At 31.4% G+C, this 14,671-nt stretch overlaps 1 protein-coding gene across 1 annotated transcript; it reads right to left on the bottom strand.

Annotated features, from left to right (window-relative positions):
• Positions 1-12,375: 12,375 nt before the first annotated feature.
• LOC114754334 (zinc finger protein ZAT9-like) lies at positions 12,376-14,435 on the bottom strand. Its single transcript, XM_028943106.1, has one exon. It carries the CDS (start codon positions 14,325-14,327, stop codon positions 13,185-13,187), a length of 1,143 nt encoding a protein of 380 aa, XP_028798939.1. The 5' UTR covers positions 14,328-14,435; the 3' UTR covers positions 12,376-13,184.
• Between the last annotated feature and the right edge of the window lie 236 nt (positions 14,436-14,671).

Raw genomic sequence — 14,671 nt, 5'->3', positions numbered from 1 at the left:
ATAATGATTTGTTGTTCATAAAAGTATTCTTAATATCTTTCTTTTCCTTATGCATGCCATCATAAATATACCAAGTGATGGCCTATCATGAAAATTAATAATTCTCAAAAGTCATACAAGCAGTTTTATAATTTCAATAACAATCTTATAATCATCTCAAAATTTGCTACCTAATATTATCATTGTTATGTCATTTACTTTCTAATCTCTATAAAATCTGGACTTTGTAAATGCCTTGTTAGTTACCAAAGCTTATAAGTCATGCTTGTGTTCATGAATACTTATCAAGGCAATAAAAGTTGTAGTGAACCACATTGCCATAAGGTGGATAATTTTAGTCCAAACATCATTTTTTTCTTAATCAAGCCACCAAAAATGCATGGTTGTAAATGAATTTTGAATTTGTTGATGCACATGTTGATAGACTAGTAATAATTTTCATTTTGCCTATGCATGTTAAAATCAAATTTAAGTAATGAACAACACAAAAAGACTAATAAATAGAGGGGTCCCTATCAATTAATAGCCTTCTAACAACTTTATAATTTGCTGCATTATTTCTATTACTAGGTGGACAACATAATTTACCCTAATAGATGCAACCACGTCTATGAATAAGTTGCACAAAGTTTGAGCATCCTTAACAATGTCTAATACATCTACATATTTAATGAACACAATTCTTTAAGGATAATATACAAGAAAATTAATCAACTACCTATTTTGTTGATCCTACCAGCCATCAGCCACTATTTTACAACTAGTTTATATCCAAAAATTTCTACACTTATCAATCAACAATTGATTTTTTTTTCATACCTTGCAATAATTTTGTTTTGAAAGCATGATAAAATAGCTTTCTATAACCAGGGCTAATAGCTGCAATAGCATCTATTATAAGCTGAAAGTAAAGAGGATTCATAATATTGATGGGGATACAAAAATATTCTAAGTCTGCTCTATACATAGTTTCTTTAATGGCAAATGCACTTCTTATTCCGGGCTATGTACCTAGGGTTATCCTTGGTGCAAAGAATTTATCTATAGGTGTAGGTGTCTTTCTTTTAACAAGTTAAGATGATCCTAAAGCACGAGTTTGAAAATTTTTGTTGGGATGATTTTAGAGAAATGGTTTGAATTTGCAGAGAAGGAATCTTTTGCAATTTTGGAGTATCCCTTTCAAATGGTGTGACACTAAGGCCATGGATTGTCCTCCTCATATGTATTTTGTTTCTTATCTTTCTTCTCTTCAATTTCTTTCAAATTTTCTTGTAAAAGAAAGCTAACATCTCCTGGAACCTTTTTACAACTTATAATATCTCTTTTTATTCTAACAAGGTATTTTTTCACTCTATGTATCTCTCCATAGCCAAATTCTTTTTCACAATACATCATATTAAACGAGGCTTTCCACTTGAATTTTTTAGACACTTAAACACAATGCTCTTATACAGGCTCAACCTTTCATCTAATAGAGTGGGTAGATGGCCAGTAATAGATACTTATCATTCTTATGCTAGAAAATGAATGAACTTTTGTTTTAGTAATAAATTTGCAAGGAAAAATGTTATTTCATAAGTAAATACATAGTTAATACCAAGATTTCTCTAGATTTTTCACTAGTTAAACAAAGAGCAGCTTTGGCATTAGCTATATTTCTCTCACAATCAAACAACAAACAGAGCATAGAGAAAGCTTAAGTAGAGAAAGAAATTTTAACTAGTTTTAGTTTTGAATTGAGATTTTGAAGTACAAAAGATGCATAATAATCTTAACTAGAAGAAGTTACTTCAATTTTCGATCAACACACTCCATGAGCACAAAATCATTTACTTATGTAGAAGCCAAGGGGTTTGAACTTTGATGGCTTTGAATCAAAATAATAGGACTACAAAAATGATGACACACACTGGATGGAAGACAACAGAACATGTCATATATAAAGGAAGATGGCAGCAAAGAAAAACAACAAGTGAAGTCAATAAGAGGTTAAGGACTTACGGAATGAGCAAAACATGATCTTTTTGCATTTTAATATGGGTGTTATCTTTTTTTTTTCCTTTGGGTCAGGCATTTTTGAAGTTTTTAATGGTTTTTTTTAAAGTTAAGGTGACTCTTCTAGAAACATTCAGTTTTTAGAAGACGATTTGATTCACGAGCCAATAATGGGTAATGGCCCAATAAAGGATTAATTTCAATCCAAAAAACTTTATCAAGGGGACAAGCCAACATACATATTAGAGCCGTTACAAGGACCAACTGACAGTCTAACTGATTGGACCATCTAGTTTGACTGATCGAACTGTTTGGTCTGGTTTGACTTTGAAAACCTTAATGGTTCTAGCCTTTTTTTCATCTTGTCAAATTCTTGATAAGTCTTTGCTCCAGCTCCTCTCGCTCTCCTCTCAATCAATCACCATTAATCGCCACTGGTCGCATTACCTTGCAGTTTGTTGCTATTGTTCTCATAAGACCTAGTAATTATTTTCTCCCTATAATTTGTTGGTTATGGTTTCATGCTAGTAAATTTTAAAATGGAAACATTCATAATATTTAATGCCTAATTGTTTCTGTTAATTATTTGTTAACTAGCTTCTTAATAATCTACTAAGATTCTAGATTAGCTATTGCATTTTAGCTTGGTAATAGAGGTGTCGAGCTTATCTAAAAGACAAATTAAAGTATGGTTAGGTTCTCCACCATTCCCAATTGCTTTTTTTTTTTTTGCATATTGGTTCATTAATTTTGACTATAATAGAAGTCAATTTTTATATACTTTGCCTTGCATAGTAGTAAGCTACAACTCTGTCTAATTTTGTGTGCATACACATAATGATATGTATATTTGACTATACATATTTCTCCTACATTTCTCTGCTCTCAAAAGTTCATAAACCTTGGTATTAACTTGAGCACCTCAAATTATGATAGATGATAAGTCTTATGCTTGAACTTGATGATGGTGATAATTGTTTTTGGCCATGGATACTGATTTTTCAAATAAAAAACTAAAAAAGAAAAATGATCTTTCTTATTGCATTTGAAACAAGCATCGCTTTTGGGGAAAAAAAGTTAATGGACTTGTTTTGGTAAATCAATTAATAACTTTGATTAGTAGAGGTCAATTGTTTGATCATTTGGATTTTGAATGTGTGGTGGTAGTGATGAGAATGGGAATTAAGACAAGTAATTGGAGTGTGAAAACATAACGGAGATAAGGTGGTACTAAGTATATTATTATGAATTTATTTCTTTATTTGTTTTGTTATGGTTAGTCTAAGTTATAATTTGTGACAATTTTTTTTTAATATTTGTTCTTTAAGATAGTAAGTTTAGTTAAATCACACAATCATGTTATTTTAAATTATTAAATAATTATATACTCAACTTGTTTAGGACAAGGTGACTTCATGTTTGATTGTAGTTATAATATAATTGATTTCCACATAGTTTGAAATACTTGCTGATTTTTTTATATTTGTTCTTTAAGATACTAAGTTTATTTAAGTTACACACTTATGCTATTTTAATTAAACTGGATAAGCATTTTTAAACTTTTAGGGAATATAAATAAATAAAAGTTGTTTAAATATCAAAGATAGAGGGCATTTAGTCAACATGAAGTCCTTGTAAGAAATATATAAATGTTATATTCAAAGTGAAAAAAGATGTTAGGACAGATTTTAGAGTAAAGGTTTTTGGGATAGTTACAAGGTGGAGGACCTGCATAGGAAAATTTAAAGATTTCAAATAGAATGTGGGAGTTCTAGTAATGTGGTAGAAAATGATATCAATGAGGAGGAAAACCTTGTAAAGATAGTGTGTGATGCACATGGAGTTTTTTGTATGAATACAAACATTGAATTAAATGAGAACAAAGAGCCTAATATGCACACCAAAAAGTTTTTTTAACTTATTAAAAGATATAGAGATAGAACTTTATCCAAGTTATGACAATATGTCAAAATTATCTTTTATTATAAATTTGATTCAATTGAAATGCCTAAACCATTAGAGTAATAAATTTATGGATACATTATTAGCCCTAATGAGAGATATTCTCATAAAAGGGACTTTAGTCCCAAACTCATTCTATGAACTAAGAATATACTTCATTACTTGGGTTTAGATTATAACAAAATTGATACTTGTAGGAATGATTGCAAATTGTATTGGGGAGAGCATGCAAATGCAACACCATGTCTTAAGTGCAAGATACCAAGATTGAAGTTAAACAAGCATAAAGGGAAAAAGGTTCCCAAAAAGTCTTGAGGCATTTTCCAATAACCCCTCATCTTGAATATTTGTTGTTTTTGCACATGACGCTTTGTAGAGAGACCCTAGCACTAGATAGCCTACACCCCCAACTAGGTATGATAGCTAACACACTAGAAAGACTGTATATGGCCAACTAGTTTGGTAAATCCACATTATGAAGAGATTCATATATACATTATATACATTATGTTCATCTTTTATGTTTAATTAAATAAGTTTATTTTATTTTATTATTTTTATCTTCAATTGTAGGGTAATAATAGGAACTCGTTCAGCAGCAATCCTTAGAAAGTGATGCTTGAATAACTTTTGATAAGATATTCATGGTTTTTCTTGGTCAAAGATTGGGATATGTTAAAGGAAAAGGTAATGGATTAGAGCCTCGAGGAGAACTCATACTCAATGTAGTGATTCACTTGAGAAGGTGCACAACCAATTGCAACAAGGGTTTGAAAAAAGTAATCAAGAGGAGCAAGAAAAGATGAAAGCAAATCTTGTAACAAAACAAGAAAAGATGGAAGTAGAATGTGTTGAAGAGTGAACAAAGATGGAAGCTGAGCACAACTTGAGTAAAGAATGGAACAATTGATTAAGCAAAAAAATACAAGCCCGATTCATTGGCATCATGCAAAAGAGACAATTAAATGCTCTTATAGATACCCTTACTTATGGCTTCCCCCGTACTAGTCCCTCTACATAGTTTGTTTTGTCCAAATATATCTTTCAATTAAACAATTTTATTATTTTCGTAAAGAGATTGAAATACTTCAATGGTTATGAATATTATTTCTTAATATATTATAGTTGCCAATAACTTTACTTTTTTGGTACTTTATAATTTGTTGGAATATAGATTTCAATTTGAACAATTTTATTAATAAAAAATATTTTAATTTTTGGTGGCGATAGCAATATAATAATTATTACTGAAAAAGTCAATAAAAAATGACTCTATTATTTTGCAGTGACACATTTGTCACCATAGAAAGAGTTATCATCGACAATAATAAGTCACCATTGAAAAGTGTTTTAGCAATGACACGCCACTAAATATTGTGTTCAATGACAATATTTGTTGCTACAAATACTCAACCTATAGTGACAACATGCCTTTGTGAGGAACTTATTTCATTTTTAGTGGTGACTCCTATTTATCACTATTGATAAGTATTAGTGATAATCACTACAAAAAGTCAGTGCTGAGAACTTTTTAGCTGCGACTTTTAGACTTTTAGCGGAACTTTTGTCACCACAAAAAGTCTTTTTTTTTTTTGCAGTGATAGTAGTACAAGTAAATTTCATTCAACTTATTATAATACAAATAACTAATTTATGTTACATTTAATATTTAATTGTTTTAATTCTTTCTATTATTATTGCATAATCAAGAAAGACAAAGGAGTTTACAAGTCACTAAAAGTATATGTAAGTACAAAATTTGGCCCGAAAATTTAAGTTAAAATTATCGATGGCATGACGACCAATGAGACTAAAAGCAGGAGACCTAACTAGTTATTTGTTGTTTGATTGTTAGGACCACAACACCTCTCTAGGATAGTGCTGAGTGGGAGTATGTTTTCTCAAAGTATGGTGATTAGATTATCTTAAAAGTAAGGGTCCTATTTATGTAAAATTATTATACTTAGTTTATTTATGTTTTCATATTAAGTACCATGTGGAAGTTTATTTTTTACTAGTGCATTTAACTGTGTTAGAGTTAAAATGATTTAAAAAGACTTTATAAAATTAATAATTCAAATTGAAATTTTACGTAAAATTAGATTATTAAAAGTGTACTTTTACCTATTTTGAGTATTACTTATGTATTGATTATGCGGCCATTTGCATAGTGCACTACTGATATACTATCTCTGGTACTTAATATAAGAGTTAGTTGATTAATTTGAGTAGATTAAAGAAGTTAGTTAAGTTAGTTATTTGTAATAAATAGGTGTTGTTTTTCCTAAAATATCCTTGATAATCAAGTGTATTGGCTAGAATTACTATTATTACAAGGATTATCTTGAAAAAACATAGACAAACATGATAGATAAAATGAATTGAGGTCTTATATTTGGGACCAAAATAAAAGTCAAACAAGCTCTTATATTAAAGCTTGGAGGTAGTACATTTTTTTTTCAAAAACAGAAAAAATTGCGCAGTATTTTAACTAATGCATGATAGTTTAATTGTTTTAAACATATTTAATGGGATTAATTGCAAAATTTATTACATTATTTTTTTATTGCGTAATGTATTAATAAGCAATTCAACATTTTTATTTAATTATTTTCGTTGCAAAATGATAATCATTTTACAAATGAGGGTGCCTAAAATAAAGTTAGATGATTCATATTTTAATTGATTTATTTTTTGAAGTAGACAGGTGAAAGTATGAACGTTGATATAATGGATATAAAGAACTTGATCTAATTATTTTTTTTTAAAATTTTTAATTTTTTAATAATAAAATTATTGATTTTAGAAAAAATGGCAAAAAAAGACTGCCGAAATAGAAAAAATACATCAACACTAATTAACATATTATGAGCGTAGGGACTAATATTTATAATTGAAGAAACTGTAGGGATCGAGTAAAAGTAATAACACTATAGAAAGTTAATTAAAAATAAGATAAAATTATAAGGACTGATGAATTAATTTTTCCTTGAATAAAGGGTGCTTTTGGAAATTTATCCTCTTTTTTGAAAAAAGAAACTTAACATCACCAAGCATATTTAATTGTCTTAGTTGGTTCATGTAATTTTTGAAAAGCCGTCTTATTAAGCGTAACGGAAGGAGTACCACCTTTCCCCAATAAGCTTATGAACCACACAGTTTGTTATAGATTTTATATTGTATATTTTGATAAATTGATCATAAATGGAATAAAAAAAATTGTATCAAAAATAGAAAGTTTTCCCCAATAATATTGATTAATTTCTAAGTTTCAATGAGCGCGTAATGTTTAATAATTTCTTGAGAAACAGAAAGTTGAGTTACAATTATTTAGTAAACTAGTTTCATCCAAGTCGCAAAAACTGAAACTCACGTACCAAAAGCTTTTTTTTTCCCCCAGGGTGTGTTTGGTATGAGGGATTTGGAAGGGAAATGAGGGAGGGGGAAGGATTTTAATCATTTCTCCTTGTTTGGCAACACTCAAATTTTAGGAGGGAGGGAAAAATTTTCTCCTCAACCTCCCCTCCAAAATTGAGAGAATTTAGAGGAAAATGGCAATATTTTGTCATGTTGTAACCATTATGCCCATATTTTTCAATGTTGTGATTATTATGCCCATATCTTAAATAAAATAATAGTAAAATTGTCCATATTAAAATATTTTTCCCTCCCCTCTCCTCATGAACCAAATAAGGTAATATTAAAACTCCTCATCTCCCCTCTCTTTTTATAAATCCAAACAAAATAATATTAAAATCCTTCTACTATCCTCCCCTCCCCTTCCCTCCATTAAAATTTCTCCCCTCCCCTTGCTTTCATTGAGCCAAACAGACCTTTAGGGTATGTCTGGCTCAATGAGAGGAAGGGGAGGGGAGGGATTTTAATGGAAGGAAGGGGAGGGGAGGGGAGTGGAAGGATTTTAATATTATTTTGTTTGGATTTATAAAAAAAGAGGGGAGGGGAGGGAAAAACATTTTAATATGGATAATTTTGCTCTTATTTTATTTAAGGTGTGGGCATAATGGTCACAACATGACAAAATATAGACATAATGGTTACAACATGACAAAATATGGGCATAATGGTCATAATATGACAAAATATTGCCCTTTCCCTCCAAATCCTCCCAATTTTGGAGGGGAGGTTAGGAAGGGGAGGGGAAGGGAAATTTTAAAAAATTTTCCCTCCCCTCCTAAAATTTGTGTGTTGCCAAACAAGGGAAAATGATTAAAATCCCTCCCCTTCCCTCCCCTCCCTCCCAAATCCCTCAAACCAAACACACCCTTAGGGTGTCTTTGGTATGAGGGATTTGGAAGGGAGAGAAGAGAGGGATAAAGATTTTAATTATTTCTCCTTATTTGACAGCGCACAAATTTTAGGAGGAGAAGGAAAATTTTAAAAAATTTTCCCTTCCCTCCCCTCCTCAACCTCCCCTCTAAAATTGGGAGGATTTGGAGGAAAATGGCAATATTTTGTCATGTTGTAACTATTATGCCCATATTTTTTAATGTTGTGATTATTATGTCCATATCTTAAATAAAATAAGGATAAAATTGTCTGTGTTAAAATATTTTTCCCTCCCCTCTCCTCATGAACCAAATAAGGTAATATTAAAACTCCTCCTCTCGCCTCCTTTTTTATAAATCAAAACAAGATAATATTAAAATCCTTCCACTCTCCTCCCCTCCCCTTCCCTCCATTAAAATCCCCCCTTCCCTTCCTCTCATTGAGCCAAACATACCCTTAGGGTATGTTTGGCTCAATGAGAGGAAGGGAAGGGGGGATTTTAATGGAGGGAAGGGGAGGGGAGGAGAGTGGAAGGATTTTAATATTATCTTGTTTTGACTTAAAAAAAAAAAAAGAGGATGGGAGGGGAAAATATTTTAATATGGATAATTTTGCTTTTATTTTATTTAAGATATGGGCATAATGGTCACAACATGACAAAATATAGACATAATGGTCATAACATGGCAAAATATGGGCATAATAGTCACAACATAGCAAAATATTGCCCTTTCCCTCCAAATCCTCCCAATTTTGGAGGGGAAGGAAAAAAATTTTAAATTTTTCCTCTCCTCCTAAAATTTGTGTGTTGCCAAACAAGGAGAAATGATTAAAATCCCTCCCCTCGTACCTACGAGGGATTTGGAAGGGAGGGGAGGGAAGGGGAGGGATTTTAATCATTTCTCCTTGTTTGGCAACACACAAATTTTAGGAGGAGAGGGACAATTTTAAAAAAAAATTTCTCCCCTCCCTTACTCAACCTCCCTCCAAAATTGGGAAGATTTGGAGGGAATGGGTAATATTTTATTATGTTGTGACCATTATACCCATATTTTGCTATGTTATGATCATTATGCCTATATCTTAAATAAGATAAGGATAAAATTATCCATGTTAAAATATTTTTTCCTCCCCTCCCCTCATGAACCAAGTAGTAATATTAAAACTCCTCCCTTCCCTTCTTTTTTTTTTTTTATAAATCCAAATAAGATAATATTAAAATCCTTCCACTCTCCTTCCCTCCCCTTCCTTCCATTAAAATCCCTCTCCTCCCTTTCCTCTCATTAAGCCAAACAGATCCTAAAACATTTTTTTAAAGTAAAAAATATCCTGGAAGAGTAGGGTTAGGCCCTACTCCCCAAGAATTAAGCTTTCAACTTTTTTTAATGCTAAATAAAAAAAGCTTTTATCTTTTTAAATTTTCTAACTCCAAAATGGTTTAGTTGTTAACCAGTCAGATTTTTGTTTCGAAGTGAAACCTCAGCTTTCTAAGTTGCTAAAGTCTTAACAACTATCCGAGTTCTCCAAGCAATCTGCCAATTGACAAAACCTCAATAAATTACAGTTAAGAGAAAGAAAACTGAACCGCATAAGTTATCTGTATTAGGTAGATGCAAGAGTGCCGCGCAATCACTTTAATGTCATGTTTGGTGTCATAAAAATTAATATATTAATATTAATAATAAAATCTATAAAAGTTCACACTATTTACAAATCATAAATAGCGCGATGCACTTGAGATTCTAAAGTATAAAACTTATAACTAGAGGTATTCACTTCTATCTTGTTTTAGCATCCCCTCCTCGTTCCAATCATTTTGGGATGATACAAAAACGTTCCAGACCGGGATAGGATGGGGGATAGGAGTGTCCATCCTGATTCTACCCTGATATATTATTTTTTTAAATTTTTTAAATTTAATTTACTTATCATTAATATAATAATAATATTATACTCTTCCGATCCTTAATATAAGACCTATTTAACTAATTTGATTATATTAAGAAAATTAGGTAACTTAGTTAATTATAAAAAATATAACATGTTTTTCCTAAAACACCGTAATCATCTTTCTTAATATCTCCTTTCACTTTTCAACTTGATTATAGTTAAGGGAGTATCGATAAGGGTAATTTAGAAAAAACTGATAAATATGATAAATATGTTTTATATTTAAGATCAAAATCAACTCAATAATTAGGTCCTATATTAAGGACTGAAGGATTAATTTTTATGATTACGTTGTGTACAATTCATAAGTTTTTATTTATAGTTATATGATGTTTTTTAGGAGATATTTCAAGTTTATATATTTTTTTTGTCTTTAAAAAAGAAACATTTTTCTTTGCTAATTTTCAATTAATATCAATTTTTATATAACTCTTTTTATGAGTTTTTATGCTCCAAATACATTTGGCTTAGAAAATAAGAAATAAAAAAAAATAAAAAATGGAATGAAGTGAAAACGAGTTCTTCTTTTTTTATTAAAAAAATAATGTGATTTGAAGTGAATAATATTTTATGCAAAAGATAAAAATAAATATAGCTAGAGAGAAAGACTTCGTAAATGCTCCTGTAGATGGAAGTAATTTTATTTTAGGCTAAAGTATACATTTGGTCCTTTAACTTTATATAAGGTTTCAATTCGGTCTTTTAGCTTTAAAAAGTATATTTTTAGTCCTTTAATCCCAAAATTTCTAGTCTTAAATGATAATTTTTTGTAACAATTATGGTTGTTTTGAATATTAAATTTAATATGTTAGTATTTAGTAATATTTTATCAGCATTCAAAAGTTTAATATCATCATTTTTTATTAACAGTTTTATGATTAGAAGACTAAAAGTATATATATTTTTTAAAGTTAAAGGACAAAATTAAAACCTTGTATAAACTTAAATAACTAAAAATATACTTTAGCCTTCATTTTATTATTCTCTATTTTTTGAAGTTTGAGGGCAATTTTGGAATTCTACCAAATCTTGCTCAGGTTGATTGAATATTAATATGTTGCAAATATGGAACTATGATTGAAATAGGCTTATTTCTTTTGGATTATTGGTTGTCACCGTCACCGATCATCCCAACATTATCGCTGTGTCTAGACGGTGAGAACTGGGTCATGATGTTGGAGTGCGGTAGTCGCCGCCGTGAGAATTGGTGGTCGAGTTGCAGACTAAGCCTTTTCTTTATTATTATTTTTTAGTAACAAGAGTATTTTAAAATTTTGTGAATGAATACAAATATTTTTTCTAAATACTATTAGTCCTTATAGTTTCATTTGATTTTTAATTAAGTTTGTGTTTTCTCAATTATAAGCATAAGTCCGTGTTCAGCTTATGATATGGTAATTAAGATCACTTGTAAATTGTTACCAAATACAAAATAAAAGGTGATTTTTTAAATAATGAAATCAAATTTATTTATTATTAACAGTAAAATAAAAAGGTATACTAATAACTATCCCCTTGCAAATATATACAAGTAAAACGACTAATCCTTATTATTAAAGAAATTATAGGAATTCAATAAAAAGGGAAAAAAACAAGAAATAAAGAAACTTACTTTAAAATCAGATAAAACTATAAGCAAGTATGAATTAATTTTCTCAAAAAATTATAACGGTCATACCAAATATATTTTAAAAATTAATTTTATTATAATTCCAATTTTGATTTTTTAATCTTATTTTATAAAAAGTCTTCCACCATGCCAAATACAAATGAGGCCTGATTTTTTGTTAACAACCACAGTTTTGTTTTGTCCAACAAAAAACAAGGATAGAACTGGACAGCCATTTCTATCACACACCAAACCAAAAAAACAAAAAATGCTACTTTCATTTCCATTGCCTTCCCTTACTTTCCATCAAATCAAACACATACTTTTATTTTTATTTCATTTCTCTTAAAATACATAATATATTATATTATTGTAAAGAATCACATGACCAAACAAAGTGTTAAAAATGGCTCATATGTCATTTATTACAAATTCAATGACTGTGACTGTAAATTTTCCTTATAAATATCACAAGTCCTTTTTCAGTTAGATACCTTGGGCAATGGGTCACTCCCACCTAGGTTAAATTATCCCATCACCACACACCCAAAAACAGAGCATCTTCCTCCAACTTCAATTAAATTTTCTTTTTCCTCACTATGACTTTTACAGATTTCCCAGAAAAGAACAGGAAAATAAAATATCCAAACTAATGAAAACCACTAGATTCAATCTCACTTAATTCAATTTCAGCCACTAAATTTCTCTGCAGCAGCACTAAGTAATCTCTCTGCTGGTTTTGCAGATCTGTTTGGAAAAACCAGCAACAGCCTGAGAAAGAGGCAGAGAATTTCCTCTTCCTTGAGCCTAAAAACTACTGGAAAAGGTTAAATTATTCATAACCAAACCAGAAAACAGATTCCTCTTCATGTACTGTACAATGACAGTACTCAGAAGTGGAAGTTGCTTTTGAATTAATTATTATCAGAAGATTTATGAACTTCCTGTGACTATGACTTTCCTATTTAATATTCACCATTAAGGGAACAACAACGGTTACTGGGGGGGGGGTTATTTACTTGGAAGCTGAAACAGAGCCCACTAAAACGCGCATGCTTCTTCATAAATTCTTCTGCATAAAGATAAATCCCAGAAACTCCAAATATTTTTTTATATAAAATAAATAAATAGAGTGGAAGTTTGAATCAGAACTACAGAACAATAAACATCTGTCCCTGTCCCTGTCCTTGTCCTCCATTAATGGATGCTCTAAGTCATTTGTTACAGAAACAAAACATAACCCAGAAGTACTGGATTATTACTGTTAGAATCTGAGGACAGAACAAATATGTGAAAAACTGAAAATTGCAATCAAATTTTTGTTTGTTTGTTTGTTTGTTTACCTTTAGGGATCATCATCTTCATCAACATCATCGATCAATCAAGCTAATTGTGCTCCAATGATTTGTGAGCTGTGTTTGAGGAATTCTGCATCTGAAACTGCAGAATTTTCGATTTGGCTGATCTCATCTTCATCAACTTGAGCAGGAAGGTTAAGATCTATCAAACTGTTGTTATCTCCGAACTTGGTTGGTGGAATTCGAATTGCAGAACCTGTCACGTGCGTTCTCTTGTGGCCTCCAAGAGCTTGGCCTGAAGCGAACACTCTGAAACAAACTGGACATTCATGGATTTTCTTCTCCGCCGCCATGGGGACATTTCCCTGCTCAATTTCTGGTTCACATATGACCGGTTTGATTTTCTTGTGACTTGCTCTGTGACCTCCCAATGCTTGATATGATCGAAACACTTTATTGCACGTCTCACATTTGTACTTTCCACGAACTGATCGCGTCTTTGATGATTTCATCTCCTCGTAGAATTCATCAGAATCTTCCACAGATCTCTCTCCGTCATCGTCGTCTTCCTCGTCGTCTTCCTCTTCTTCTTCTTCGTCTTCCTCTTCTTGCTCTTCGTCTTCTTCTTCTTCGTACTTTTCCTCTTGTCTCTTCCATTTGTCCCTGGACAACATCATAAGACAAAATGCGACATCTTCCTCGGTGGTCGCATCAGAAATCGAACTCACCGGTTCAGGCTCGACCCAGGACGACTCGGTCTTATTATTCTTGTTGTGAGGATGGTGATGATTATGATGATGATCATTACTGGGTTTCATCTTCTTCTGATGATGATGGAACTGGTTATTACATGCCCTTTTGGATCTCGTTCGAGTTGGATTCTTGGATGATTCAGTCTCGCTTTCTCTGTCTTGAAGAACTACAGAGGCGGATTGTACGGGAAAGGAAAAGTCAGGATCCACAAGGCGAAAGCTTCTCTTAGGATTCTCTCTGAGGCCATAGCAGAGAGCTTTGTCATCCTCTTCTTCTTCTTCTTCTGAGGATGACGATGACGAAGAAGACGGAGCAGACTCGGCCTCGAAGCTGAGCTGAACTAATGGTGGTGGTGGTGGCTCCTCTAGTTTTGGAGGAACAGGAAGGTTCACCATATGAGACCTCATGTGACCTCCCAAAGCTCTGCCATTAGAGAAGTTTCTCAAGCAGAGCTTGCACTTGTGCTTCTCCATGATCAACCAGAGAAATCACAGAGAAAAAAGGTCCAGACTTGTGAGCTTATTGGCATTTTGTTCTGTGAGAGAGAAAGAGAGAGAGGAGAAGAGAAAGAGAGTTATGTGTGTGCAAACTATAAAGGAGTAGGTCATAAGCATTCATCCACCAATACAAGATGATATATACAAAGGCCCAGAGTTTTACAGGAAAAAACAATAATATAAAGATTAATTAATTTGGTTTTTTTTATCAAAGAGGATGATTTTATTTTATTTTTCTTTTTGAGAAAAACGTCAAAAGCGAAAATAAACCTCAATTAATGGGAAATTTAATTAGCGTATGAGTTAAGGTAGAAGGAGCA

The sequence above is a fragment of the Neltuma alba genome, unplaced genomic scaffold (assembly GCF_004799145.2).
Source record: "Neltuma alba isolate B1F8T4 unplaced genomic scaffold, ASM479914v2 tig00010128_pilon, whole genome shotgun sequence".
NCBI classification, from domain to species: domain Eukaryota; kingdom Viridiplantae; phylum Streptophyta; class Magnoliopsida; order Fabales; family Fabaceae; genus Neltuma; species Neltuma alba.
Note: the sequence above shows the minus strand (reverse complement) of the source record. Positions and strands in the feature narration are given on the sequence as shown.